At 42.0% G+C, this 27,582-nt stretch overlaps 1 protein-coding gene across 1 annotated transcript in view; it reads left to right on the forward strand.

Annotated features, from left to right (window-relative positions):
- Window positions 1–27,582, forward strand: part of nrxn2a (neurexin 2a) — an 833,732-nt gene that overhangs the window by 56,012 nt on the left and 750,138 nt on the right. Inside the window, exon 2 of the mRNA XM_060936298.1 lies at window positions 10,036–10,056. Within this exon, the coding sequence (XP_060792281.1) occupies window positions 10,036–10,056 (21 nt within the window). The remainder of the gene's footprint in view (window positions 1–10,035; window positions 10,057–27,582) is intronic.

Consider the following 27,582-nt stretch of genomic DNA (forward strand, 5'->3'; position numbering starts at 1 on the left):
TTTCTCCATCAATACGGTTTTATTTGTTTTGCACTTTTAAGAATGGACATTGTCCCAAAACAAATGACAATACAACCAGCAATGCTGCAGAATTACAGAATCCAAAAAAAAAAGTGTTTTGCAGCACTATTCTGTCCATCTCAGCTGAGACCACAGGAACCTTAGTCTGGTCCCCCCCTGAGTCGAACTCAGCACACTTTCTCTCTCTCTGTCTCTCTCTCTCACACACACACTCACACGGGAGAACAACTTCAAAACTCTCAATTTACAAACTGTCTCGCTGTTTATTTCCGAGTGCGTTAAACAAGACTTATGCTGCATGCACCATTTTTTCTCCACTCAAGTTACTCAGTGTGTGCACGAGTTCTGGGCGCAAACACTGCAGCTGAAATAAAGCATGCGCCCATTCTCCCACATCTCCTTTTATATTAGTAGTATTAAATAGTCTCTATTCACTGAGCTGCTGTGCTCTGTTTCTCCCCATACAGCACAATGTTTGTGTAAATTAAAGCATGCACGAGCACCAGTTCACACTGTTTCGCACATATACAGTGTGTGTTTATATATATATATATATCCATAGCCGCTTATCCTGTTCTACAGGGTCGCAGGCAAGCTGGAGCCTATCCCAGCTGACTATGGGCGAAAGGCGGGGTACACCCTGGACAAGTCGCCAGGTCATCACAGGGCTGACACATAGACAACCATTCACACTCACATTCACACCTACGGTCAATTTAGAGTCACCAGTTAACCTAACCTGCATGTCTTTGGACTGTGGGGGAAACCGGAGCACCCGGAGGAAACCCACGCGGACACGGGGAGAACATGCAAACTCCACACAGAAAGGCCCTCGCCGGCCACGGGGCTCGAACCCGGACCTTCTTGCTGTGAGGCGACAGTGCTAACCATTACACCACCGTGCTGCCCCTATAAAAAATGTGTGTATATATATATATATATATATACAGTGGTGCTTGAAAGTTTGTGAACCCTTTAGAATTTTCTATATTTCTGCATAAATATGACCTAAAACATCATCAGATTTTCACACAAGTCCTAAAAGTAGATAAAGAGAACCCAGATAAACAAATGAGACAAAAATATTAGACTTGGTCATTTATTTATTTAGGAAAATAATCCAATATTACATATCTGTGAGTGGCAAAAGTATGTGAACCTCTAGGATTAGCAGTTCATTTGAAGGTGAAATTAGAGTCAGGTGTTTTCAATCAATGGGATGACAATCAGGTGTGAGTGGGCACCCTGTTTTATTTAAAGAACAGGGATCTATCAAAGTCAGATCTTCACAACACATGTCTGTGGAAGTGTATCATGGCACGAACAAAGGAGATTTCTGAGGACCTCAGAAAAAGCGTTGTTGATGCTTATCAGGCTGGAAAAGGTTACAAAACCATCTCTAAAGAGTTTGGACTCCACCAATCCACAGTCAGACAGATTGTGTACAAATGGAGGAAATTCAAGACCATTGTTACCCTCTCCAGGAGTGGTCGACCAACAAAGATCACTCCAAGAGCAAGGCGTGTAATAGTCGGCGAGGTCACAAAGGACACCAGGGTAACTTCTAAGCAACTGAAGGCCTCTCTCACATTGGCTAATGTTAATGTTCATGAGTCCACCATCAGGAGAACACTGAACAACAATGGTGTGCATGGCAGGGTTGCAAGGAGAAAGCCACTGCTCTCCAAAAAGAACATTGCTGCTTGTCTGCAGTTTGCTAAAGATCACGTGGACAAGCCAGAAGCCTATTGGACAAATGTTTTGTGGATGGATGAGAACAAAATAGAACTTTTTGGTTTAAATGAGAAGCATTATGTTTGGAGAAAGGAAAACACTGCATTCCAGCATAAGAACCTTGTCCCATCTGTGAAACATGATGGTGGTAGTATCATGGTTTGGGCCTGTTTTGCTGCATCTGGGCCAGGACGGCTTGCCATCATTGATGGAACAATGAATTCTGAATTATCCCAGCGAATTCTAAAGGAAAATGTCAGGCCATCTGTCCATGAACTGAATCTCAAGAGAAGGTGGGTCATGCAGCAAGACAACGACCCTAAGCACACAAGTCGTTCTACCAAAGAATGGTTAAAGAAGAATAAAGTTAATGTTTTGGAATGGCCAAGTCAAAGTCCTGACCTTAATCCAATCGAAATGTTGTGGAAGGACCTGAAGCGAGCAGTTCATGTGAGGAAACCCACCAACATCCCAGAGTTGAAGCTGTTCTGTACGGAGGAACGGGCTAAAATTCCTCCAAGCCGGTGTGCAGGACTGATCAACAGTTACCGGAAGCGTTTAGTTGCAGTTATTGTTGCACAAGGGGGTCACACCAGATACTGAAAGCAAAGGTTCACATACTTTTGCCACTCACAGATATGTAATATTGGATCATTTTCCTCAATAAATAAATGACCAAGTATGATATTTTTGTCTCATTTGTTTAACTGGGTTATCTTTATCTACTTTTAGGACTTGTGTGAAAATCTGATGATGTTTTAGGTCATATTTATGCAGAAATATAGAAAATTCTAAAGGGTTCACAAACTTTCAAGCACCACTGTATATACACACACACACACACACACAGAGTGAATTTTAGCACATGTATAACACAACCCACCCAACTCAAACCACTGTGAAACCTTGATATTATTAGACCAGGTTAGGGATGCTCTCCCCTCCCGACAGATAGGCGACAGGATTAAAACACACATTACGTTACAGGCATTTAGCAGATGCTCTTATCCCGAACAACATACCCAGAGCAGACGGGGGAGCAGTTAGGGGTCAGGTGCCTTGTTCAATGGCGCGTCAGCCATTCCTGCTGGTCCAGGGAATCAAACCAGCAACCTTTTAGTCCCAAAGCTGCTTCTCTAACCGTTAGGCCATGTGCTATATAGAATGATGGAGTGTCTGTGATCCATTCAAAAATATCAATTCAAACAATGATTTTTTTTTTCCCCATAAGAAGGAGTTTATATTTTACCTGTGCAAATAGCAGCATGAACTAGCGCCATGGGCAGTGCAGTGGTGCAGTGGTTCATAGCAAGAAGGTTCTGGATTGGAGCCTCATAGCTGACGGAGGTCTTTCTGTGTGGAGTTTGCATGTTCTTCCTGTGTTTACGTGGGCTTCCTCTGGGTGCTCTGGTTTCCTGCCACAGTTCAAAAGACATGCAGGTTAGGTAAAATACCTAGCCACTGGGGTTGCACAAGCTAGTGCATACTTAGTGCCGGTCCGAAGCCCGGATAGATTGGGGAGGGTTGCATCAGGAAGAGCATCCGATGTACCGTAAAAAACTATGCCAAATCAAATATGTTGCATCAGGAATGGCATCCAATGTAAAAACCTATGCCGAGTCAAATATGTGGATCATGATGATCCACTGAACGAAGAAGATATACCAGCATGAACAGCAACAATATAACTTGAGGATTTACACCTGCTGCGAACGAAATTAAATAGACTGGCACACACACAAAAAAATTAAATGTTTCAGTACATAGCAAATATTAACCAGACTTTCTAATAAACAGAAGCAGATTAACAAAAGCCGAGTGTCGAGTAGAATAGGTGAAAATGTCCAACTTACGGTAACTTAACTGCACAAGCACACAAAGAATTATTCACTATTTCACACACGCCCGTAAATATATGCTGGAATTGAATGACTGTTGGTTTATTGCCTTGAGACGAATAAACAAGGTTAGTTTTCTAGTGTCTTGTAATAATTGTGCAATTATTAATTATGCTTTATTTGCCTATATGTGAGATGTGTAGCCTGTACATCATACATGTGAACTTGATGTAGGTTTAAGTGTCATACAGCATAGATTTTAATTTTTTTAATCTATAATAATGCCCTACTACTTTAAACACAACAGGAAGCACATATTTACGCTGGTAGGATATTCTTTGAAGGTCGAACAAAATAACAGATATGATTATAAATTTATGCTACGGGTTGGAAAACGTTTTCGTCAGGAAACATATTCAGAAGACGAGCATAATAGCCTTGATCTTCCATGTAGTACTTCTATTTGCTAGCTTCATTTTGCACACTATGGCGGTAGGCACACAAGTTGCTTGATACGTATAGCCTATTTTTCCTTTACCACACAGCAGGATTTTTAAGTTACTTTTTAATTTGTGCCAGCAGCGGTAGCGTAAATGATTACTCTCACTCAGGATCGTTCTACTTTATTTTTCTTCTTCTTCTTTTTCTCCTAACGTTTTTTTAGGACGCTATTTCTCCCTCAGTTTTCAACCAATCATCACTAAATTTTACTGGGCTGAATTACGTTGCTATGACTTTTGGTGCTGATCCGGATCACCGAACCGGAATGGCTTATGAACAACTGGCTTTTTCCTCACTAAGCATCATTCTCTATCTCTTACCGTTATGGATCTATAGGGTACGGTGACCAGACGTCTCGGTTTGTGAGAGCTAACGCAACTCACTGTGACTTTAGTCACAGTATCTATCTAGTTCTTCTATTATTATTATTATGTGGGCTGCACGGTGGTGTAGTGGTTAGCGCTGTCGCCTCAGAGCAAGAAGGTCCGGGTTCGAACCCTGTGGCTGACGAGGGCCTTTCTGTGTGGAGTTTGCATGTTCTCCCCATGTCTGTGTGGGTTTCCTCCTGGTGCTCTAGTTTCCCCCAAAGACATGCAGGTTAGGTTAATCGGTGACTCTAAGGCCCTGTCCACACGGCAACGGATTCAGGTGAATCTGATAAAATTGTTTATCGTTTCGGCCTGGCGTCCACACGGCACCGGCGTTTTGGGTGCCCCACCATGATATTTTTTGAGAACGGGTTCCAGAGTGAAAAAATCTGGCAACGGCGCCGTTGCGAAGTCGTCTGGATGAGTAGAACAGATTTGTTTACGATGACGTTACAACCACATGACTAGAACAAGCAGCACTCTCGCTGTTTTGTATGAACCACTGCATTGCATTCACTTTTGTATACAGCTTTTCTTTTAAATAAACAAGTAACTGAACCATTTCTTGAATTTCTTTTTTTTTATTGGATAAGACTGCTTTTCAAAATGTTCACACACAATATAAAAAGTTATATAAATTATATAAAAGTGCTTTTCAAAATGTTCACACACAATAAGAAAATTAAGTTATATAAAACTAATTTGTACACACAGAAGGCACGATTTCCTCGCGTAGTCGCAGCCATCTTCTTCTTCTTGTGTGTTTGTTCCTGACAGTGCTTCACACCGGGCATAGATCTATGACACCGGGTAGAAGAAGGGGTTTATGCGCATGCATTTACTGAATTAAGTTACCATGACTTTTGGTGCTGATCCGGATCACTGAACCGGAATGATCCATGAAAAACGGTCTTTTTTCCTCACTAAGCATCATTCTTTATCTCTTACCATTACGGATCTATAGGGTACGGTGGCCAGACATCCTCGTTTGTGAGAGCTAGTGCAACTCACTGTGATTTTAGTCACAGTATCTATCTAGTTCTTCGTCTTTTTCTTCTCCTAACGCTTTTTAGGATGCTATTTCTCCCTCGGTTTCCAACCAATCATCACCAAATTTCACATGAAGAATACCTCTGGGAGTGTGAATGGTTGTTTGTCTCTATGTGTCAGCCCTGCGATAACCTGGCGACTTGTCCAGGGTGTACCCCGCCTCTCGCCCATAGTCAGCTGGGATAGGCTCCAGCTTGCCTGCGACCCTGTAGAACAGGATAAACAGCTGCAGATAATGGATGAATGGATAGAATACCTCTGGGCTGAATTAAGTTACCATGACTTTTGGTGCTGATCCGGATCACCGAACTGGAATGATCCATGAGAAACAGTCTTTTTTTCCCTTCACTAAGCGTCATTCTCTGTCTCTTACCGTTCCGGATCTATAGGGTACGGTGACCAGGCATCCCGGTTTGTAAGAGCTAACGCAACTCACTGTGATTTTAGTCACAATATGGATCTAGTTACTTTTACTGTTAAACTGATTGGTAAAACTTCTTGTTGTTGGTAACTGGTTAAAAAGACGAATTATGAACTCAACTTCTTTTATCATTAGGTAAAACCATTTAAACTGTAACACCCCCTGGTGCAGTAATATTGCTAGTCAGTGGTCGCTATATGCGTCATCGTTTTATTTGCACGTGTTTACTCGGAGAAGGAGATCACGCAAGGTATTAGCTGATTTAGCTTTTCCGTGTGAGGCTTCTGGATCAGTTCTGCATGATCAGCATAGAAGGGACAGTTAGCTTCTAGGTCAGCACTTTTAGCTTGTATAATTGTGCTTGTACAGGCACTGAGGTGTCTCAGGCATCATATTTTGGATCTTAGCACCACCCCAGTGAGAGACAGCAAGTCAAAAATTAACATATATTTCATTATTATATTCATTGATTTTCATTTGACATATTATTCATATGGATTGACGCATCTTTAATTGGGTGTAGAGCAGGCATGCTCCGCGTGTAAAGTATGTGAGGGTCTCTGGAGTGTCCTCATTAGTGTTTTAATGTTGTCCTTACTGGCCGTCGGCTTTAAGAGCGGAGCACAAACCTCCTCACAGCCACTTTTCTCTCATTATCACAATAGCTTGGCAGCCACCGACAAGCAACACTGCTATCTGATATGACTCACACCACCATGGTACTGTGATTCTCCTGCATCCGAGCTTTTCACGCCCGCTGTGCCGAGCAGCTGTGTGCATCTGTGTTACCGAGAGCATCATTCTGTCATTTAAAAAGCCTGCAGCTGTCCCTGTGGTCTCTTCCTTCTTTTCATTATTCGCTATGATCACATCCAGACCACCTTTTAGTAATGGATGCTTTTATGATGGTGAGAAAACAGACACCGTGACCCAAGCTGTATTTATCAAGACGATTAAACATACATCTCCGAATGCTTTCTGCACTGAACCTACGTCTCAGCTCTTTATAGCTTTAATCAGATATCTAAGCCTTTAAAAGAACCCTTTTTTTTTCCCCAGTCTCCTATCATTCTAATCGTCTCCTATAAAGGGGCCTCTAACTCCATATAATGAAAATAACATTCATCGTTTGGCTTGATTTATGACATAAATGAGCGGTGCATGAATTTGTAGAGCAGTGTGTTTGGTCTGAGAGCTGTAGCAGGACTTCACAGAGAGGCACTTATGAGCTTTTTAAAGTTTTTGCGAAAACACTTATCCAAAGTGATACTGAGTATCTGCACTCAGACTGGGCGTTGCATTTAAATCCCAGTGTCCCCGAAGATACACCAATCCCTTTTTTTTTTTTTCTGGACACTTTCTGGCTCTTCATCTGTAGGTATTTCTGCACGGTGGCATGGCGTTCATCCAAAAAACACTTTTCTTCGCCACTTGAGTGTTATCACAGCAGGAAAATAATCAAAAACTGCGAACAAATGAATCTGCTGCCGACCATTTTGCAAAAGTGTGCGCATAAAAGTGACATGGAATTGTCCGATCAATCTACAGTTCTAAACAAGTTCCTCAGTTCTGAAAGCAAACCTGTGATTGAGCCCCTCCCCCAAACAACCTAGATTCGATATGTTTTGGTTGCTTGGAAAGCGAAATAACTAGACAAAAAAAGTGTTTGCTAACATAACAACAATGTATGACCAGCTAGTTAGCTACTTAAGTGAATTAATAGAGAGTAATGGAAACGAACGAGGGGTGGCACGGTGGTGTAGTGGTTAGCGCTGTCGCCTCACAGCAAGAAGGTCCTGGGTTTGAGCCCCGTGGCTGGCGAGGGCCTTTCTGTGCGGAGTTTGCATGTTGTCCGCGTGGGTTTCCTCCGGGTGCTCCGGTTTCCCCCACAGTCCAAAGACATGCAGGTTAGGTTAACTGGTGACTCTAAATTGACCGTAGATGTGAGTGTGAATGGTTGTCTGTGTCTATGTGTCAGCCCTGCGATGACCTGGCGACTTGTCCAGGGTGTACCCCGCCTCTCGCCCGTAGTCAGCTGGGATAGGCTCCAGCTTGCCTGCGACCCTGTAGGAGAGAATAAGCGGCTACAGATAATGGACGGATGGAAATGAATGAGTGTGTGGTTAGTTTAGCATACTGTCAGGAAGTTGTTATCTGGCTCGTGTCTTTATTTTACTGAGCATAGTAAGCAAGAGAGTTAACACATCTGTACGGAACTTACTGTTATTCTGAAAAGTAAAACCATTATACCATCATTTAGATCACCTCAGCTGATGTGTGTAGTGCAGCAGGTGGTAGATTTTCTGAACAAGTCGTGCATTACATTATGTCATCTCATCTCATCTCATTATCTGCAGCCACTTTATCCTGTTTTACAGGGTCACAGGCAAGCTGGAGCCTATCCCAGCTGACTACGGGCGAAAGGCGGGGTACACCCTGGACAAGTCGCCAGGTCATCACAGGGCTGACACATAGACACAGACAACCATTCACACTCACATTCACACCTACGGTCAATTTAGAGTCACCAGTTAACCTAACCTGCATGTCTTTGGACTGTGGGGGAAACCGGAGCACCCGGAGGAAACCCACGCGGACACGGGGAGAACATGCAAACTCCGCACAGAAAGGCCCTCGCCGGCCACGGGGCTCGAACCTGGACCTTCTTGCTGTGAGGCGACAGTGCTAACCACTACACCACCGTGCCGCCCCGCATTACATTATATTACAGGCATTTAGCAGATGCTCTTTTCCAGAGAGCAACATACAATGTACCCAGAGCAGCCTGGGGAGCAGGTGCCTTGCTCAAGGGCACTTCAGCTATTCCTGCTGGTCCAGGGACTCCAACCAGCAACCTTTTGGCCTCAAATCTGCTTCTCTAGCCATTAGGCCATGGCTTCCCCACAATATAGTGCATGCTGTCGTTACAGCATCGAGGTGTGTCACGTTACTGCTTTTAAAAATAGCTGCCTATCACATGAAAACATATACAGTACCAGTCAAAAGTTTGTACACCCCTACTCATTCAGAGGTTTTTCTGTATTTTGACTCTTTTCTACATTTTAGAACAATACTGAAGACATCAAAACTATGAAATAACATGTGGAACATATGGAATTATGTTGCAAACAAAAAAAAAACGTGTTTAAAAAAAAACAAAGCATGTTTCATATTTTAGATTCCTCAAAGTATCCGGCGTTTACCTTGATGACGCTTTGCACACTATTGGCATTATCTTAACCAGCTTCATGAAGGAGTCACCTGGAATGCTTTTCAATTAACAGGTGCCTCGTCAAAAGTTAATTAGTGCAACTTCTCGCCTTCTTAATGCGTTTGAGATCAAACAGTAAATATTAAATAACACAAATACGGGAAATAGCCCCGTTACACAACTGTAGTAATCCACATTATGTCAAGAACCGCTCAGCTAAGTAAAGAGAAACGACATCCATCAATACTTTAAGACATGAAGTGACTTTTAATTGATAAAAATAAAGAAAAAAACATTGAATTAGATGTAGTATCCAAACTTTTGTCTTGTACTGTATGCTTTATGAAAGCCAATAAGTCAACAGTTCACTTGGGTCTTGAAGCGGTTTGTCTGCTTGGCCACTGCTTTGGGCTCCTCATTTGTCCCCTCCTGATTTCATACTTTCAAGCTTCCCAACTTTCACATTTGCCAAAAGGATCATCTGTCAGCTGCTAAAACCAGAAACATATTTAAAGTTATCCAGATGTGTGATTGCGAGACGTGATCGAAATCCTTTATTCATCTGTCTGTCATACCTCAAAGCTGTCAACACCTGGCTGCTTTCTGTAAAATTATATTCTGAATTTCATCAGTTTCTGAGTCCCTGTATAAATGGCGATGATGTGGTGTGCAAGCTAAGCTAATCTTATCTAATATCTTTGATATTGCACATGTGAATACAGTTACAAACAGATAATGTATGATAAACCATAGTCATTTTCTCATTTTCGCTCAGTTCCAGTCTTTCGAGCCTTTAGACAGTGGAAAAAAAAAATCAATATGTGCTTTGTTGTTGACTCATTTATTTTTCTCCTTTTCTCCTTTTCCTTTTTTCCCTTGGCCACGCTGCAGCTGTCCAACAAGTGTTAGAAGGTAAGACCAATGTTTTCTTTTTCTTCAGATCTGAGCTAACAGGGCTGATGTGATACTTGGCTTCTATACTGTCATCCGTCCATTGATTTTGAGACACGCTGTCAGTTTGGACTGCAGTTTTGCTGACTGACTAGCTGAAGTCAAATGGAAAACACAGATGAGACAAATGCTATGGGGAAAGTATCTGAAGTGCTTGAGCGATAATCTCTTGTGGGACTCGGGGACGGATGTATCTAAACAAGCATAGAGTTTAGGATTGGCACGATTAACAGTAGTATCGGGAATCACCGATAGATTCTGTTCTATTGTGATGTTGGAACGCATGTTGGAAAAAGTGGCGTCTACAGCTTTATTTTGTCATATTTGCTTATTCTGTTCTATCCAAACCTGAATCACTTAGGGTAGTATCTCACTGGGCTGCGACAGCCCGCGACTAGTTGGAGACAACAATTGCTATGCGAATTAGCGACAGTTTTCACTTGGAATCACACTGAATTGATATTCGCATATTTTACCGCAATTGTTGCGTCTCCAACTAGTCGCAGGCTGTCGCAGCCCGGCTTTCCCTCGGCAGGCAGGGAAGTAGAGGAAGCCTCACGGAAACTGACTCGAAAAGGGTTCGCGACGGCTTTGCGACACCAGCGACGCATTTGCGGCTATTTTGAGAGAAATTTTGTCGCACGAATTTTTTGAACATGTTCAAAATTCCAGCGACGAAGGAGCGACACTTTGCGACTCATGTGAGGAAATTGAGAAGCCCCGCGAATGCTTCAAGACACTTTTGAAACTCTCTCGCGAATGACGTTCGCAATTTGTCGCAAGCTGTCGCAGCCCAGTGAGATACTGGCTTTACTCTATGGTGTCTGACTCTGGAGCAGGGCAACAAAACATATTTCTTCGAGGCGCAGATTCTCTATCATTATTTGTAGATTTGTAGTACTTCAATCACCTACTCTGCAAATTGTCTGCTTAATATCATTTCGGCAAATTTGCTAGATCGGGCGTCCTGTCATCTGGAGATTGAGTTTGAACCCCAGCGATGTATGAACAAAATTAGCTGTGCTCTGGGTGGGAGGGATGGCATTATTCTTTCTCCTCTGTCAATCACAGCAATAATAGTCAATCGTGGGCGTCTGTGAGCTCATGTACCGGTATGTGGAAGAGGGTTGATAGCGCATTTCTCCAAGTGTGTAACGCTGCGTTGTAATGCAGCATGAGCAGCAGTGTGAAAAGATATGATCAAGAACAAAATACTGGGTAAGAGCTGTTAATTTCATTCATCTAACGTGACATTTTTTTTGCCAACTAGCATTTCTGCAGCACTGGTTGGAGGTAAGCGAATGTAGTATCCGTATCGATGCAGCCGTAATCCTGTACATTAAATATTCTCTGGATCTCTCAGGTAGCCTGGATTGTAGCTGTGGCTTAAGGTTAAGGAAGCTGGTGGTGGCAGTGTGGAAAATGAGCTGAAGCAGTACTTATGATGAACCCCGGTGAATGATTTAACACCCCACAGCTCACCTAGAAAACATGCAGAGCCCAAGTAGATCGGCTGTGTTTAACAACAACAACAAAAAAAATCCTAATTTCACAACTTCTTCGTCTTGTTTTTAGCTTGAAAGTGCTCTCTTTGACGTTTGATGTATGGTGGATATCTCAATAAGATCGCTTGAGCAGGCACACTAATTGCAGTTCATGATTAAACTAGGGATATCTGACTGCTAATTTCTCAGTCATGAATCATGATATGTACCATGTAACAACATCCTTTACCTGATCACTGAATGGAAATATTGTCCTTGTGCCTAATTAGAAATTACTAGAACTGTGAGGTTAGCAAAATCAAGAGGCATTTAGTCAAAAAGACCTCGACTAATGGAGTGCGAGATCCAAGGTCCAATCCATCTCGCAGAAAGAAGAGCATAATTGTCAAGTGAGACTTGTGGAGGTGGCTTGGTTTTTCTCTTTATATCGATGAGAAATGGTGCAGGAATGTCACCGAAACTCTTAAGCTGCCTCTTATGGTTGAAGTTTGTAATGGTTACTCTGCATTCACACTAGTAAGCTACAAGTCGCTCGTGTCGCTTGTCGGATGTGTAGCAACCGCCGCTGTTGTCGTTTGTGAGTAAAATTGTGCGGTCTAGAGCCCACTACAGATGTTACATGCTTGCATTTATACTCGCTTTCTTGGCAAGCTAACTGTACAGGCTAGGCGCTATTCGCTTCCAAACTTTATTTTTAATTTTTTTCAAAATGTCTCTACATATTTAATGAGAAGGCATATAGGGCAAGATAAGATTAAGCCATGATTATAGGCTTTTTTTTCAAGCAAAACTAAGGCTGTGAATGGGGAGCTGGAGAAAAATCAGACCGCAGTCACCATAGGATTGGTCTGAGAAATTATTCAAACCAGTTGTTTGGATTAGCCACTTTACCACAGCATACCTAATTTGCATAGAATCTCAATTCAAATGTTGCACTTTTGTTGAAATCGCAGCTCCGTGTCGCTCATGTATACAGAAAACGAATGACCATCTGCTGCTTTGCCGTTTGCTAGTGCGAATGTAGAGGTACCGTGTCCGTCAAGCTCCCAGAGTGTTTAGCAATGTCAGAGCGTACATCCCACCCAGTACTAATGGTAAGGTAGTGCGGGGCAGTGTTGTAGTCAAGACCACCTCAACCGAGAGCAAGTCATGACTGAGACCAGAGTGCATCGAGACCAAGACTTTGAAGGGTTGAGACTAAGTCAAGACCAAGACAAAGGTAGGGCAAGGCCGAGTCAAGACCAGGACCAGACCAGGGTGGGTGGGGAGGGGTGACAGCCATTAACAGTAACAAAAAATTTTAAATTAGCAGCGAGTCATGTTATTGGCTGCATTTGAAGCAGGAAATTTGACATCTAATCACAGTAACGATGTCAACAAATAAATCGGACAATACACAGGCAATTTAATGATATCCCTGCAGTTGTGGTCTCTGTCTGAGAACGAGACAACACCAAGTAAAAATCCGGTCGATTCCGAGATGAGACTGAGACCCTCAAAAAGTGGTCTTGAGGCCAAGACTGGTTTCAAATACTACAACACTAGTGCTGGGTGAGCTCTATGGGGCTATTAGAAATGTCCAAACTTCACACTATGACTTATTATTTATATGCTTAATATCCATCCATCCATTATCCGTAACCGCTTATCCTGTGCAGGGTCGCAGGCAAGCTGGAGCCTATCCCAGCTGACTATGGGTGAGAGGCGGGGTACACCCTGGACAAGTCGCCAGGTCATCACAGGGCTGACACAGATGCCCCTTTTCCACCAAAGCAGTTCCAGGGCTGGTTCGGGGCCAGTGCTTAGTTTGGAACCGGGTTTTCTGTTTCCACTGTCAAAGAACTGGCTCTGGGGCCAGAAAAACCGGTTCCAGGCTAGCACCAGCTCTCTGCTGGGCCAGAGGAAAGAACCACTTACGTCAGCGGGGGGGGGCGGAGTTGTTAAGACCAACAACAATAACAAGACCACGAAAGATCGCCATTTTTAAGCGACGAGAAGCAGCAGCTGTACAAACGCGAAGTCATCCATTATTATTATTGTTGTTGCTGCTGCTGCTTCTTCCGTGTTGTTTTTGCTTCGATATTCGCGCCAAGGTTTATGCAAATGTAGCGACGTAACTGACGTATACAGTGATGTAATGACGTGTCTTCCCTTAGCACCGTGAGCTATGGAAAAGCAAACTGGTTCTCAGCTGGCTCGCAAGTTGAATGAGTTGTGAACCAGCACTGGCCCCGAACCAGCCCTGGAACTGATTTGGTGGAAAAGGGGTAATAGAGACAAACAACCATTCACACTCAATTTAGAGCCACCAATTAGCCTAACCTGCATGTCTTTGGACTGTGGGGGAAACCGGAGCACGAGAAGGAAACCCACACAGACACTGGGAGAACATGCAAACTCCACACAGAAAGGCCCTCGCCAGCCGCTGGGCTCGAACCCAGAACCTTCTTGTTGTGAGGCCACAGTGCCAACCACTACACCACCGTGCCGCCCCTATGCTTAATATTTCAATACATATTGATATATACTTAGAAATTGAAGACACTTTGTCAACCTTTCTTGTTCACTGGTATCACTGTACTTTGTCTTGGCCATCTATACCAGTGGTTCTCAACATGGGCTCCAGTGGAAGACAGACACTAATAACTAATAATTATTATTATTTATTATTTACTATATACACTGATATCTTTAATTCAAACACATGTACACCTGTTAATTCATGCAAATATTCAGTCAGACAATTATGTGGCAGCAGTACAGTGGAAAACATGTGTATTAAATCTTCAACTGCCCAGTTTTGGTGAGCCCATTGAGTCTATAGTCTCACTTTATTGTTTTTGGCTGACAAAAGTGGAACCCAATGTGGTCTTCCATTGTTGTAGCTTTGCAGATGCTTTTCGGCTCACCACAGTCGCAGAATTATTTGAAGTACCGTCGTCCTACTGTCCTCTGACGTCTCTCATCAACAAGGCATCTCCACCCACAGAACGGCTCACTGGATGTTTTTGTTTTTCATGCGTATGAATCTGTTGTACATGAACATCTCAAGAGATCAGCTGGTTCTGAAATACTCAAATCAACCCATCTGGCATCAACAATAAGTCAAGCCAAGATTTTTTTAAAAATTATTATTTATTTATTGATTTATTTTTTAACTCCTTGAGCCCACCGCCTATTTCTGCCTATGTTCACAAAGCTCCATCCCAGGACCTATGGTGGCCCAAAGAGCAGAGTGTCTATAAAATGACAGAGAAGAGGCCCATCCAAACAGAAACAAGCATTCTGAACCGGAAATCAGGTTTTCCAAACGGGTATTCATATACTTCTGCCAAGGCCGTGGCGTAAACCATTTTTATCATGTTTGACATCTTTCAGGTTATTTGATGGGTCACATTCATCTCATTTGCTGAATGCTTAAATAATTAGGTTATATAAAAAAAAGAATAAATTTGTGCTGCAATCATAAGGGCATCTGTGTACGTTTTTCTTAGGTTCATGGATCTCTGACCTAGAACACCTTTCCTCTTCATAGACTATCTATTTTAGGCCTGTGATCATGACCACTTACCGTGTTTATGCTGCCTGGTGGTGGGCAGTTATCCAGTAGGATACTCTCACAATAGAGGATGACTGAGGCTTTCACTCTGAGCCTGTGCTTTCAGCATGTCTCTTTAATCATTCCTCCACTCTTCTCTGGCAAGCCTGAAAGCTTGGAGAACAGAAATCAAATGAGTTATGGTGGGGGAAGATGTGCTGCAAGAAAGTATTTGAGCTTTCTTGGATTGAAGAGAATTAGTCCTTCTTATTGCTGCAGAATGCATGAAACCAATCAATCAATCAATCAATCAATCAATCAATCAATCAGTCAATCAGTCAATCAATCATTCGATTGGTCAATCATTCATTCATTTTCCTTCCACTTTTCCTGGTGATGGTTGTAGTGGTAACAGGCTGAGAAGGTCAGTCCAGACTTCTCTCCTCCCAGCCACACATGCCAGTTCCTCCTGGGGGCTCTCTAGATGTTCCAAAGCCAACAGTGAGATATTATCTCTCCAGCGGATTTTGGGTCTGCCGTGGGCTCTCCATTCTGGGGGATGTGCCTGATCGAGCTCTACTAGGAACAGACCAAAGGGCATCCTTTTAAGCTGCTGAAAACCACCTCCTCTCAATTCGGAGGTACAGAGATTCTACGCCAAGGTTTTCCTGGATTGTCAAAATCTCAGTGAAACACAATATGCAGTCTGAAGAAGGATGTTTATGAGTAATATTTTTAATGGGGTTTCTTCTACATTTTTCTCCCCAATTTGGCCACCTGCCAATTCCCACCCACCAGTCTGCTACCCCCTTATCGTACAACAACCAGGTGAAGGCGAACACATGCTTCCACCAAGACACATGAAGTCAGCCACAGCTACTCATTCTGTATCACAGGGCAGCTTAACACAGATGGCTATTTGTGCTCGTCTGCATACACGAGCTTACAGATGCCCACAACTGCCTAGTGTCATTGCTTGACAGGGGAGAGAGTATGTCATCCCTCCCACCATGACCACACAGCCAGTTTTGCTTCCTAGACTCCCAGCCATGGATGCCTATGACATTGGAATTGGTACTTGCAATCTCCCGATCATAGGGCTTATGCTTTTCTGCTCCATCACTCAGAAGCTGCATGAGTGGTTTTGAAGAGGGTAGAAATTAACTTTGAGCTTAGTCGTCATACCATGACAAGACAGAATTGATTTATCAGTGAGGAGATCACAAGCAGGTGGCACAATGGTGCAACAGGTAATGTTGCTGTCTTGCTGCTCCGGGGTCCCTGGTTCGATCCTGTCTGGGTTTCTTCTGAGTTCTGATACCACTAGGTGGTAAATTGCCCCTTGGTGTGGATGAGTGTGTGAATCTTCGTGAACATGGTGTCCTGCAATTGAATATGTCCACCAATCCAGGGTGTATTTCCACCAATGTTCCTGGGATATGGTCTGGATCCATAGCAACCCTGACCAGGATAAAACGGTTAAAGCAGAAGGAACGAGATCACAAATGTGCAAGGGCCATGTCTTGCTGGCTCTGGAACCAGGAACAAGTGCGTGCCCCTCAATGAGCTACAAGGCAACAAAAGCCTTCTGAAAAACATAAGACATAAACATAAGACACGAATGCCTCAATCTACAAATAATGACTTCAAATGCTAATGATTGCACAGGCAGACAGCACACACACACACACATCTGAGCAGTGATGCCCCATTTAACAGCCTTATTCTTCCTCCTTGGAGGAAAAGCTCTTCTGTTCCTACTTCTCAAACTGGCATCAGTTGGAGAAGAACCCAGACTGGAAGTCTCCCTGCGTGTTCTGCTCGTCTCCACAGCCTCTATTTCATTCTGGTCTGTGTGAGGCAAGTCTGTGCTCACTCAGCTCCCTGCCAAAGCAACTTGTGCCAGTCTCAGCACTTGGCACAGTTTAAAAAAAAATGAACAGCTGGCACAGTGGCAGCCAAATATCCCAGTCTCCATGACCTTGGCATAATCCCCCTGCTGGAGGCTCTCCTTCAAGAGTTTCAGTGACGGGCTTTAAAACAGGACGTGCAAATCCCATCTCAGTTCATCTCCAGCCGAGTACATCAGCTAATCAGAGCAGATCGCAGGTATAATATGCGGGGTAGAGTGTGGCAGGAGCATGGTGTCCGTGACCTTTATTATACACATGCTAATTATCCGGGATTTGGTTAAAATGTAGGACACAAAAACTCATTAAATCGTCCTGGATGATGGGAGTGGATTATAAATTGCCGACTGTGTCAAAATGGCCCAAAAACTGGCAAAGAAGTCACATTTTTCGAAAACATGGACTCCTGTCGAGCCCCACCTCTCATTTGTGCTTTGAATCATTTACCACTACAGTAATTCGATAACTTAAATTGTAATTTTACTAAAAAGCAATCATGAACAATTCAGTTGATTTAGTTTGTATAGATATAATCACAAAGCAATGCCACAGAAACCCAAATGTAGATTTAGCACAACTGGTAATACTGTATTATTAAACCGCCATGTGCTTTCCTGAAATATGAAATTATAAACGTACTCATTTCCCAGTTACTTTTTAGGTTCTGGATGATTTTTATAATGGTAAATCATGAGCAGGGGAAAAATTAACGGTGGTCACAAGAAATACACTTTGACTTCTTGGTTCCAAGATTAGAGAACAGCCAAGAACTTTTAGCCACGCAACCTGCTTGCTAGGCTAGCTAGTCCACTCAGTTAAGACAAAGTTTGACACAGATTTTTTTGGTGTATTTAATTTTGTTATTGAATATTTTTTTTTAAAAATTGCGATGAATATGATAATGCAAAGGGGCGGCACGGTGGTGTAGTGGTTAGCGTTGTTGCCTCACAGCAAGAAGGTCCGGGTTCGAGCCCTGTGGCCGGCGAGGGCCTTTCTGTGCGGAGTTTGCATGTTCTCCCCGTGTCCGCATGGGTTTCCTCCGGGTGCTCCGGTTTCCCCCACAGTCCAAAGACATGCAGGTTAGGTTAACTGGTGGCTCTAAATTGACTGTGAGTGTGAATGTGAGTGTGAATGGTTGTCTGTGTCTATGTGTCAGCCCTGTGATGACCTGGCGACTTGTCCAGGGTGTACCCCGCCTTTCGCCCGTAGTCAGCTGGGATAGGCTCCAGCTTGCCTGCGACCCTGTAGAACAGGATAAAGTGGCTAGAGATAATGAGATGATATATATAATATGACTTGATGCACTCCACCATTTTGTTTTTCTCTACTCATAGTATATGAGCTGATAGCCTAGTAGTAGAGTAGCCAATCAGAGCATGCGATTGCACATATCCAGTGAATGTGGATAGAATAATTAACAATTATTTGCCAAAAGTGAAGTGAATATTGGTGAATAATAACTGAAACAAAGTCAAGGATATTATTCACGATTATTCACTGAACCTGAGGTGGATAGTTGTTTGTGTAAATACACGTGATTAATTTTTAAAATGTTCAAAAATCGTATTGAAAAAAATTATTTCAAATTTCAGAAGCGGCATGCAAATGTAATAACGGCGCACGCAGACTTGTCACTCACATAAAATACTTTGTTTTGAAATCGATGAAATAAATCACAATTCCACCTCACCTTTGAATAGTTTTAGATCTAACTTCGCAGCATCTTTAGTGCTTTTAGGAGCAGCATTTTCATTCACAATTTGTAATTCTTCCTCACTTACGGTGACAAAGCGATTACCCTCCACTCAGCCCAAGTTGCTCGAGGTGATTATCGAGAAATAGTCGGAGTTTCTCAACCAATCAGTGCGCACGATTTGCAATAATCCCCTCCATATTTATATTTAAAATGTATTAAACACGTAGACTCCTTTTTTTTCTCGAATCGTTTTATGAACTAAACAGTCCTACTAATAAAAAAAAAAGCATGTTGTCGTCAATAAACCATTTTTAATACATGCTTTATTCCAGCATGCAGTTCAATAATGGGTTTAAAGAATGGCGTGTGTGTAATATATATGGCCCCAGATAGAAACATTTCATAAAGCAAGTGCTTTTATTGCTGTTTTATTGCTCTGCTTTATTTGAATGGACGAAAACTCGAAAGTAATGAATAATTTTCATCCAAATAACTGCCAGTAACAATTCTGTTTCCTGTGCTTGGTGGTAAGGTGATCGTCCACCATAATCCAAACAATGGAAAAGAGAAACCTGGAGATTGAGAGGGACAGAGAAGAGTGAATTAAGGCAGGAGAGAGAGAGAGAGGAAGAGGAAGAGGAGGAGGCAGCGAGCTGCTTTGGGCAACCTCATACTATTGGAGACACAGGAGCCTGTTGCTATGCCAACACTAGCGGGCCGCAGCATTTCAATGTCGACGTCCGCAGCAGGGCCGCTCCACTTCAGCCTGCACTCAGCAAACGACGTCACGCATTTGCATTCTTGTTAGCAAAATGTTTACACGCCGCAGATGCCTCTTTTAAAAACATACATCGCGCGGCTAATAATTCTCCTGTTCTGTGTTGTAGCACTGCGTAGCTGCTGGCTCATCCTGCCTCTTTTCTTATTACAGCACAAGGCTGAGAGCAGAGAGAGGCTTTACTGGACCTCATCTGCAGCTTAATTTAGCTGAATATATTCATCTGCTTAATAAATCAGTAGCTAAAACATAAATGGCCGGTCAGTGGTCATGAGGGAAATAGGGTCGAAGTCTTTAATGGGACTTGGCGATTAAAATAAAGCTGAAGTATGAGGCTGGATGCAATTAATATTTAATATTATCGCTTGTCCTCTTTAGTTAAGGCCGTTGAGCAAGAATTATGGTTGTAAACAAAAATCGAGTAAATGCTTCCATTTCACAGTAGAGCAGCTTCGTTGTGCCTGCTGTTGTTTTAAGTATTTGTTAACGAGGAATGTTGCTTTTTTAATTCCCCAGTGATTACGTGTTCACTCGCTGTCTTCTTCGTCGCTCGTCTCTGTTAATTTGTGGGATAGAAGTCATCTCAGCATCACTGTTTTGTGAAATTTGATGAGTTGCCATGCCTGTTATTCCGAAGAGATGTGACAGTTTTAATGTGAAGCTTTGAACACGGGGTGTTAGTGCAGATGGAAAATATAACATAAACATTTCTGATGGGAAAATCAGCTCCCTGAAGTTAAAAAAAAAAAAACTGTGAATACAGAGTCATATATAAGTAAGGGAGGTTTTCTTTTAAACATCTCTGAAAGTGTGAGAGTCCCATAAATGATGCACAAAACTGCCCTTCGTAGTTACGGCATTAAAAGTTAAAAACAGTGCCGTCGAGAGGGCGTTAGGTAGATCAAGCTACAAACCCCATTTGCAGAAAAGTTGGGATATTTTCCAAAATGCAATAAAACCAAAAATCTTTGGTTTATTACTTCACGCGACCCTTTATTTAACTGACAGAAGTGAAAAGAAAAGATTTTCGATAGTTTTACTGGCCAACCGAATTGTATTTTGTAAATAGAAATGAAGTTAGAATTTGCTGCCTGCAACGCACTAAAAACGTTGGGACAGAGGCTGAAAAGTTTATATGATATTCAAGTAACACCATTTTGGAAGATTCCATAGTAAGCAGGTTAATCGGTAACAAGTGAGGGTATCGCGATTGGGTATAAAAGGAGCATGCATTAAAGGCTCAGTCTTTGTAAGCAAGGATTTGTTGTGGCTCACCCCTTTGAGCCAAAATTCATGAATTGTTAGACATTTCTCAATGCATGATTGCAGATAATTCAGGTCTTTCAAAATCTACACTCCATAATAATGTGAAAAAGATTCAGGAAATTCGGAGACATCTCAGGCTACATCCACACGACAACGGCAACATGATTTTATTAAAAAAAATATCGCGTCCACATGGGCAACGGATCAGTAAAATATCAGGTACATATGGCAACGCAGCGCTTGCTGAAAACGATGCAATACACATGCCACACCTCTACGTGCGCTGTAAGACGGTCCCATCGGAGACACCAGAACAATAGAAGAAGTAGGACGCATGCGCATAAACCCCTTCTTCTACCCAACGTGAAGCACTCACAGGAACAAGCACACAACAACAAGAAGAAGATGGCTACGACTATGCGAGGAAATCGTGCCTTCTGTGTGCACAAATTAGTTTTATTAGTGTGCATAGTTTTATATAACTTAATTTTCTTATTGTGTGTGAACATTTTGAAAAGCATTTTTATATAATTTATATAACTTTTTATATTGTGTGTGAACATTTTGAAAAGCAGTCTTATCCAATTAAAAAAAAAGGAATTCAAGAAATGGTTCAGTTACTTGTTTATTTAAAAGAAAAGCTGTATACAAAAGTGAATGCAATGCAGTGGTTCATACAAAACAGCGAGAGTGCTGCTTGTTCTAGTCATGTGGTTGTGACGTCATCGTAAACAAATCCGTTCTACTCATCCAGACGACTTCGCAACGGTGCCGTTGCCAGATTTTTCCACTCTGGAACCCGTTCTCAAAAAATATCATTTTGGGGCACCCAAAACGCTGGTGCCGTGTGGACGCCAGGCCGAAACGATAAACAATTTTATCAGATTCACCTGAATCCGTTGCCGTGTGGACAGCCTCTCAGTGCATAAAGGGCAAGGTCAGAACCCACTGTTGACTATGTGCGACCTTCGAGTCTTCAAGTGGCACTGGCTGAGAAACCGTCATGCTAATGTGACAAATATAGCCCCATGGGCTCGGGAATACTTTGGAAAACCATTGTCACTTAGCACAGTCCGCCGTTGCATGTGTATGAAGGTACCATTGGTACGGAGGCACATTTTGGGATTTTAGAGAGACATATAGTCATCATGGCAACGTCTCTTCCTGGGAAGTCCATGCTTATTTCAGTAGGGCGATGCCAGGCCTCATTCTGCATGGGATACAACTGCGTAGCTTCGTCGACACAGAGTAAGTGTGCTTGACTGGCCTGCTCCCAGTCCAGATCTGTCTCCTATGGCGAAGAGGAAACTCGGACAATGGTGACCACAGACTGTTGAGCAGCTGAAGTCTTGTATCAAGCAAGAATGGACAAAAATTCCAATTGTAAAACTGCAACAATTGGTGTCCTCAGATCCCATATGATTAAGAAGTGTTGTTAAAGGAAAGGTGATGTAATACAGTGGTAATAATGCCTCTGTCCTAACTTTTTTTTGAGTGTGTTGCAGACATCAAATTCTAACTTTGTTTATATTTACAGATTACAAATAAGTTGGTTAGTAAAGCTATTCAACATCAGTTAAATAAAGGTTTGCATGAATTAACAAATCGCGGATTTTTGTTTTTATTGCATTTTGGAAAATATGCCAACTTTTCTGGAAATGGGGTTTGAATACATATGAGCTCTAGAGGGTCTGTTACTGATATTATAGCAATCTCTGACCAGAACCAATTAATTTTTATATATTTTTTGAAATCCAAAATTTTCCATAATGATGGATATTGGAATCAGAGAACAGCCAGGGTTCATTTTCAAGGAACAAGGCGATGTACTAGAAGTATATATATATATATATATATATATATATATATATATATATATATATATGAGTGATTCCACGCTTATGGGTACTGAAATGGGGACATGAACTTATTCACCTAAAACCATTTCTTTTTTTACCATCAGGTCACAAAACATGTAATCTTTAATGAATGATATGTTAAAAGATAACTTTAATTTTCTGAGATGTAATAAAAACATTTATATGCCAAAGTCAAGCCTATGAGTTCCAAAATGATGTCTGTTACATTACTTCTGTTACGATTGTCCACCTCGCGTCTGTTACAAATTAATTACAATCTAGCTATATACCATGTTAATCTTATTGAAAGAATGTGTATGTTTATTCTACTACACATGTTTATTATTTATATTTGCTAAAACATCACCTTCCTATGTTTCAAAAAGTAATTCTACATTGTTAAAATTGAGAATATATATGTCCACAATACTTCTGTTACGTTCTGACTTTGGCATATAAATATGTTTTTATTACATCTCAGAAAATTAAAGTCATCTTTTAACATATCATTCATTAAAGATTACATGTTTTGTGACCTGATGGTAAAAAAAAGAAATGGTTTTAGGTGAATTTTTAAAAATAAGTTCATGTCCCCATTTCAGTACCCATAAGCGTGGAATCACTCATATATATATATATATATATATATATATATATATATATATATATATATATATATATATATATATATAAATAATCTGTTTGTTGAAGCTTTTCCTTGGTTTACTTGAAAAGCATTCTGATACTTTTGCCAAGTATGCTGTTGGGGATGCAATTAGAAACAAATAACTTCTAATGTATCCTTTGATATGGATATTTTTATGGGCCAGAAGGAGGAGACGTGTGAGAATCCATATGCAGGAGGGTTTATTCCCTCAGTTACTCCCCAGTTTGGTAATTTTCCAATTCCCATCCATGCAGCTCTCCCCTATCGTGCAATAACTACCAACTGGGCAAACGCATGCTACTTCTGAGACACATGAAGCCAGCCAACTGCATCTTTTTGAACTGCTGCACATGCTGCATCACAGAGTAGCGTAATATACTCGGAGGAAAGCGCTATCGACCCTCTACCACATCCATAAGCTCACAGATTCTTATCACTGTGATGGACAGGGGAGAGAGAGTAATGCCATCCAGAGAGCATAGACGAGTTTACTGTGTGGACTCCTGGCTATGAATGGCTGCGGCGTTGTCAGAATTGAACTCATGAGTTTCTGCCAATAGGGTCAATGTGTTTCATTTCCACCATTCAGGAGCCCATGTGGGAGGTTTATTTACAAAATCCATCAAATCAAAAGTCAAAATGACAGCAGTTGTCAAACAGAAATTCACAAACAGACCAAAGAAAGGGCGAATCCAAATAATCAACTTGGCAAAGGTCAAAACAGAAATAGCCATCACAGAATACAAGGCTAAGAACGTCGATGAATGTGAAAGTTGGCAAGACTTCGTAATGATTGAATGGATGAACTGGCTTTCTGTGGTCTGAAAACAGGAAGAGTTTGATGGTTGATGAAAGAGCAGTCGAGAAGGGGGATTTCTGATTCTTGGTACGACATAGATATAACGTATGTTTCCCCAGACCCACCAGGTTTCTACAAAATCAAAACCACCAAATTTCAAATTCCAAAACATTAGCACAAAATAATGGACTAAATCGTAGTTGGATGTCATGCATTAGGTGTAATTGAAAAGTAAATTGTAACCAGGAAGAAGATTTATATGGCATTAATTGTCTATTTCTAAAAGGTGGAAGGATGAGCATGAGTGGTTAAATGGAGCAATTGAAGTGATGGATAGTGCCGTTATCCACATTTCCACAGTTCAGAGTAAACAATTAGCCACATGGTGACTTCAGTGCCCAGGACCTCCTGAGTAGCACCATGGTCATTCCATCCCGGATCATGTTACCAAAGCACAGAATTATTTGCTAATGTTCTTTTACAATGAATGTTTGCTAATCGGTTGGGAAGACAACTATATCTTCTCCACTCATTTATTTCTCACACTGTGAAAATTGCAGGCTGTTGACAAAAACAAATGTTTAGGTTTCAGTCTTCCAACAGGCACCCCTTTGTTATTTTAATGGAGTTGAGTACACTGCCACCTTTCACTATTATCTGTTCTTCAGTTCAGTTATCTCTTTAATAGTGAGCTTTATTTGCGACGGAATGAAAGTGGCATCGCGGCTGATGGGACCTTGGGGATTTTTTTTTTTTTCTCCGAGGAATCTTTCACTCGTCAAGCGAGTGAGAACAATGATGCAGAACCTCTGCACCATAATCACACCCACTCCCTCTGCTAAAATCGAATGCATATGTAATGAAGGTGCGCATCCATGCTGGTCAGTCTAATTCTGGAAGGAAAAAAAATATATATATATCGCCTAGTGGCCCGGAGAGCATGCTGGTGGAATCCATAGACGATTCTCTTTTTTAATTTAACTTCATGATTCACCATAGGGAAAAGAAATTTTGGTTAATGAGACATAAGCTGGGTTTTATATGATTACTGGGAGTAATCATGGGATGTAGAGAAAGTGCTAGGCTGTGGTTTTAACCTCAGCCACTTCAGTGCACCACAAAAGGGCACTAAATAGGGTTTCTTTCAAACCTCACTTTCGGTTGAAAGTAAAAACCCACAGTCTTTATAAATCACCTTATTTTACAATGCTGTTTAGTTCTGCCGAAGTTAACTGCGATGGCTAACATTTCTATTAAATACAAGTTTATGAAATACGAGATAAACTGCTGATGTATTTTGCTGTTGAATAGGGGTCCAAGCACTGAATATTGGTTTTGGTAGGATTCTTTGCCCTGCTTTTTTTTTTTTTTTTCCTTGTTTTGATTTTGGCTGCCATCAGCGCAGCTCACACCTGACAGATCTCACAATGGCTCATTAGGGAACTATAATAAGATACATTTATTTTTTTTTTGCGGTCCGGTTTCAATCAAATCCTGTGCTCTGATTGGCTGGCGAGCAGGTCCGTATCCTACGATACGGACCCCGGTTATGGACCCCTGTTATGGACCTCTGGCGACTCGCTCGTTCACAACAACAACAAACATAGTAGCATTTTTTGTCAACATTTATCTGTTTTTATAAGATTTATTTATAAGATTATCAAAAAATCTTCTAAATTTTTGCCAGCATTTCTCAGAGGAATAGCATTAATTTTACAGCATGGATAGTGATAACGACAGTGTTCACAGCGAAAGCGAGTTTTACTACCCTGAGGAAGAAGAAATAAAAGAAAACATTTCAGGAGAAAGCTAAAAACCTGTAACTGTTGTTAACGCCGAGCAAAAACATGGCTGAATCCTCATCTCATCTCATTATCTCTAGCCACTTTATCCTTCTACAGGGTCGCAGGCAAGCTGGAGCCTATCCCAGCTGACTACAGGCGAAAGGCGGGGTACACCCTGGACAAGTCGCCAGGTCATCACAGGGCTGACACATAGACACAGACAACCATTCACACTCACATTCACACCTACGGTCAATTTAGAGTCACCAGTTAACCTAACCTGCATGTCTTTGGACTGTGGGGGAAACCGGAGCACCCGGAGGAAACCCACGCGGACACGGGGAGAACATGCAAACTCCGCACAGAAAGGCCCTCGCCGACCCCGGGGCTCGAACCCGGACCTTCTTGCTGTGAGGCGACAGCGCTAACCACTACACCACCGTGGCGCCTGGCTGAATCCTGAATGACTCAGTTTTGTATAAATAGGGGACTACATACCATAGGCGGCAAAATGTAGCTTTTTTCCTGCCATGGAAGTGCACTTGTATACCGAGGAGGAAGCAATTTGCATTACAGAATGATGTAATGATGATTCAAAATGGCAGCTCGGCTCAGTTTTCCCTTTTGGGCACTCTCGTTTTCTGTTAGAATTTGGTAAAGAAAAAAATAAATATATTATTTACCAGCTTAAGGTCGGTCTGTATTGTGAAGTACCGTGATCGGGGTCTTGAAAATTCTGACCGAGGCCTCAGTCAGTATTTTCAAGACCTCGGTCACGGTATTTCACAATACAGACCGACCTTAAGCTGGTAAGTAATATATTTATTTTTTTCTTTACCAAATTCTAACAGGGGGCGGCACGGTGGTGTAGTGGTTAGCGCTGTCGCCTCACAGCAAGAAGGTCCTGGGTTCGAGCCCCGGGGCCGGCGAGGGCCTTTCTGTGCGGAGTTTGCATGTTCTCCCCGTGTCTGCGTGGGTTTCCTCCGGGTGCTCCGGTTTCCCCCACAGTCCAAAGACATGCAGGTTAGGTTAACTGGTGACTCTAAATTGACCGTAGGTGTGAATGTGAGTGTGAATGGTTGTCTGTGTCTATGTGTCAGCCCTGTGGTGACCTGGCGACTTGTCCAGGGTGTACCCCGCCTTTCGCCCGTAGTCAGCTGGGATAGGCTCCAGCTTGCCTGCGACCCTGTAGAAGGATAAAGTGGCTAGAGATAATGTGATGTGTGATGTGAAATTCTAACAGAAAATGAGAGCGCCCGAAAGAGCAACGATATTTAGAACAAACCTGCGACAAGCTCATCAAAAACCTGTTTGACAAACTACATCAGCTCAGAATTTTCCATTTAGGTTTTGACAGAACTTCCCAAAGACATTGAGGTCATAGGTCGTCTTTTTTGTTGTATTTTCTGCCCTTTGCTCCTCAATAAACTGCTGGATTTGCTTGACGTTAGCAACAGTTACAGGTTTTTAGCTTTCTCCTGAAATTTTTTCTTTTATTTCGTCTTCATCAGGGTAGTAAAACTCACTTTCGCTGTGAACACTGCCGTTATCGCTATCCATGCTGTAAAATTAATGCTATTATACAACCCCAATTCCAAAAAAGTTGGGACAAAGTACAAATTGTAAATAAAAACGGAATGCAATGATGTAGAAGTTTCAAAATTCCATATTTATTCAGAATAGAA

The sequence above is a fragment of the Neoarius graeffei genome, chromosome 12 (genome assembly GCF_027579695.1).
Source record: "Neoarius graeffei isolate fNeoGra1 chromosome 12, fNeoGra1.pri, whole genome shotgun sequence".
NCBI lineage: Eukaryota > Metazoa > Chordata > Actinopteri > Siluriformes > Ariidae > Neoarius > Neoarius graeffei.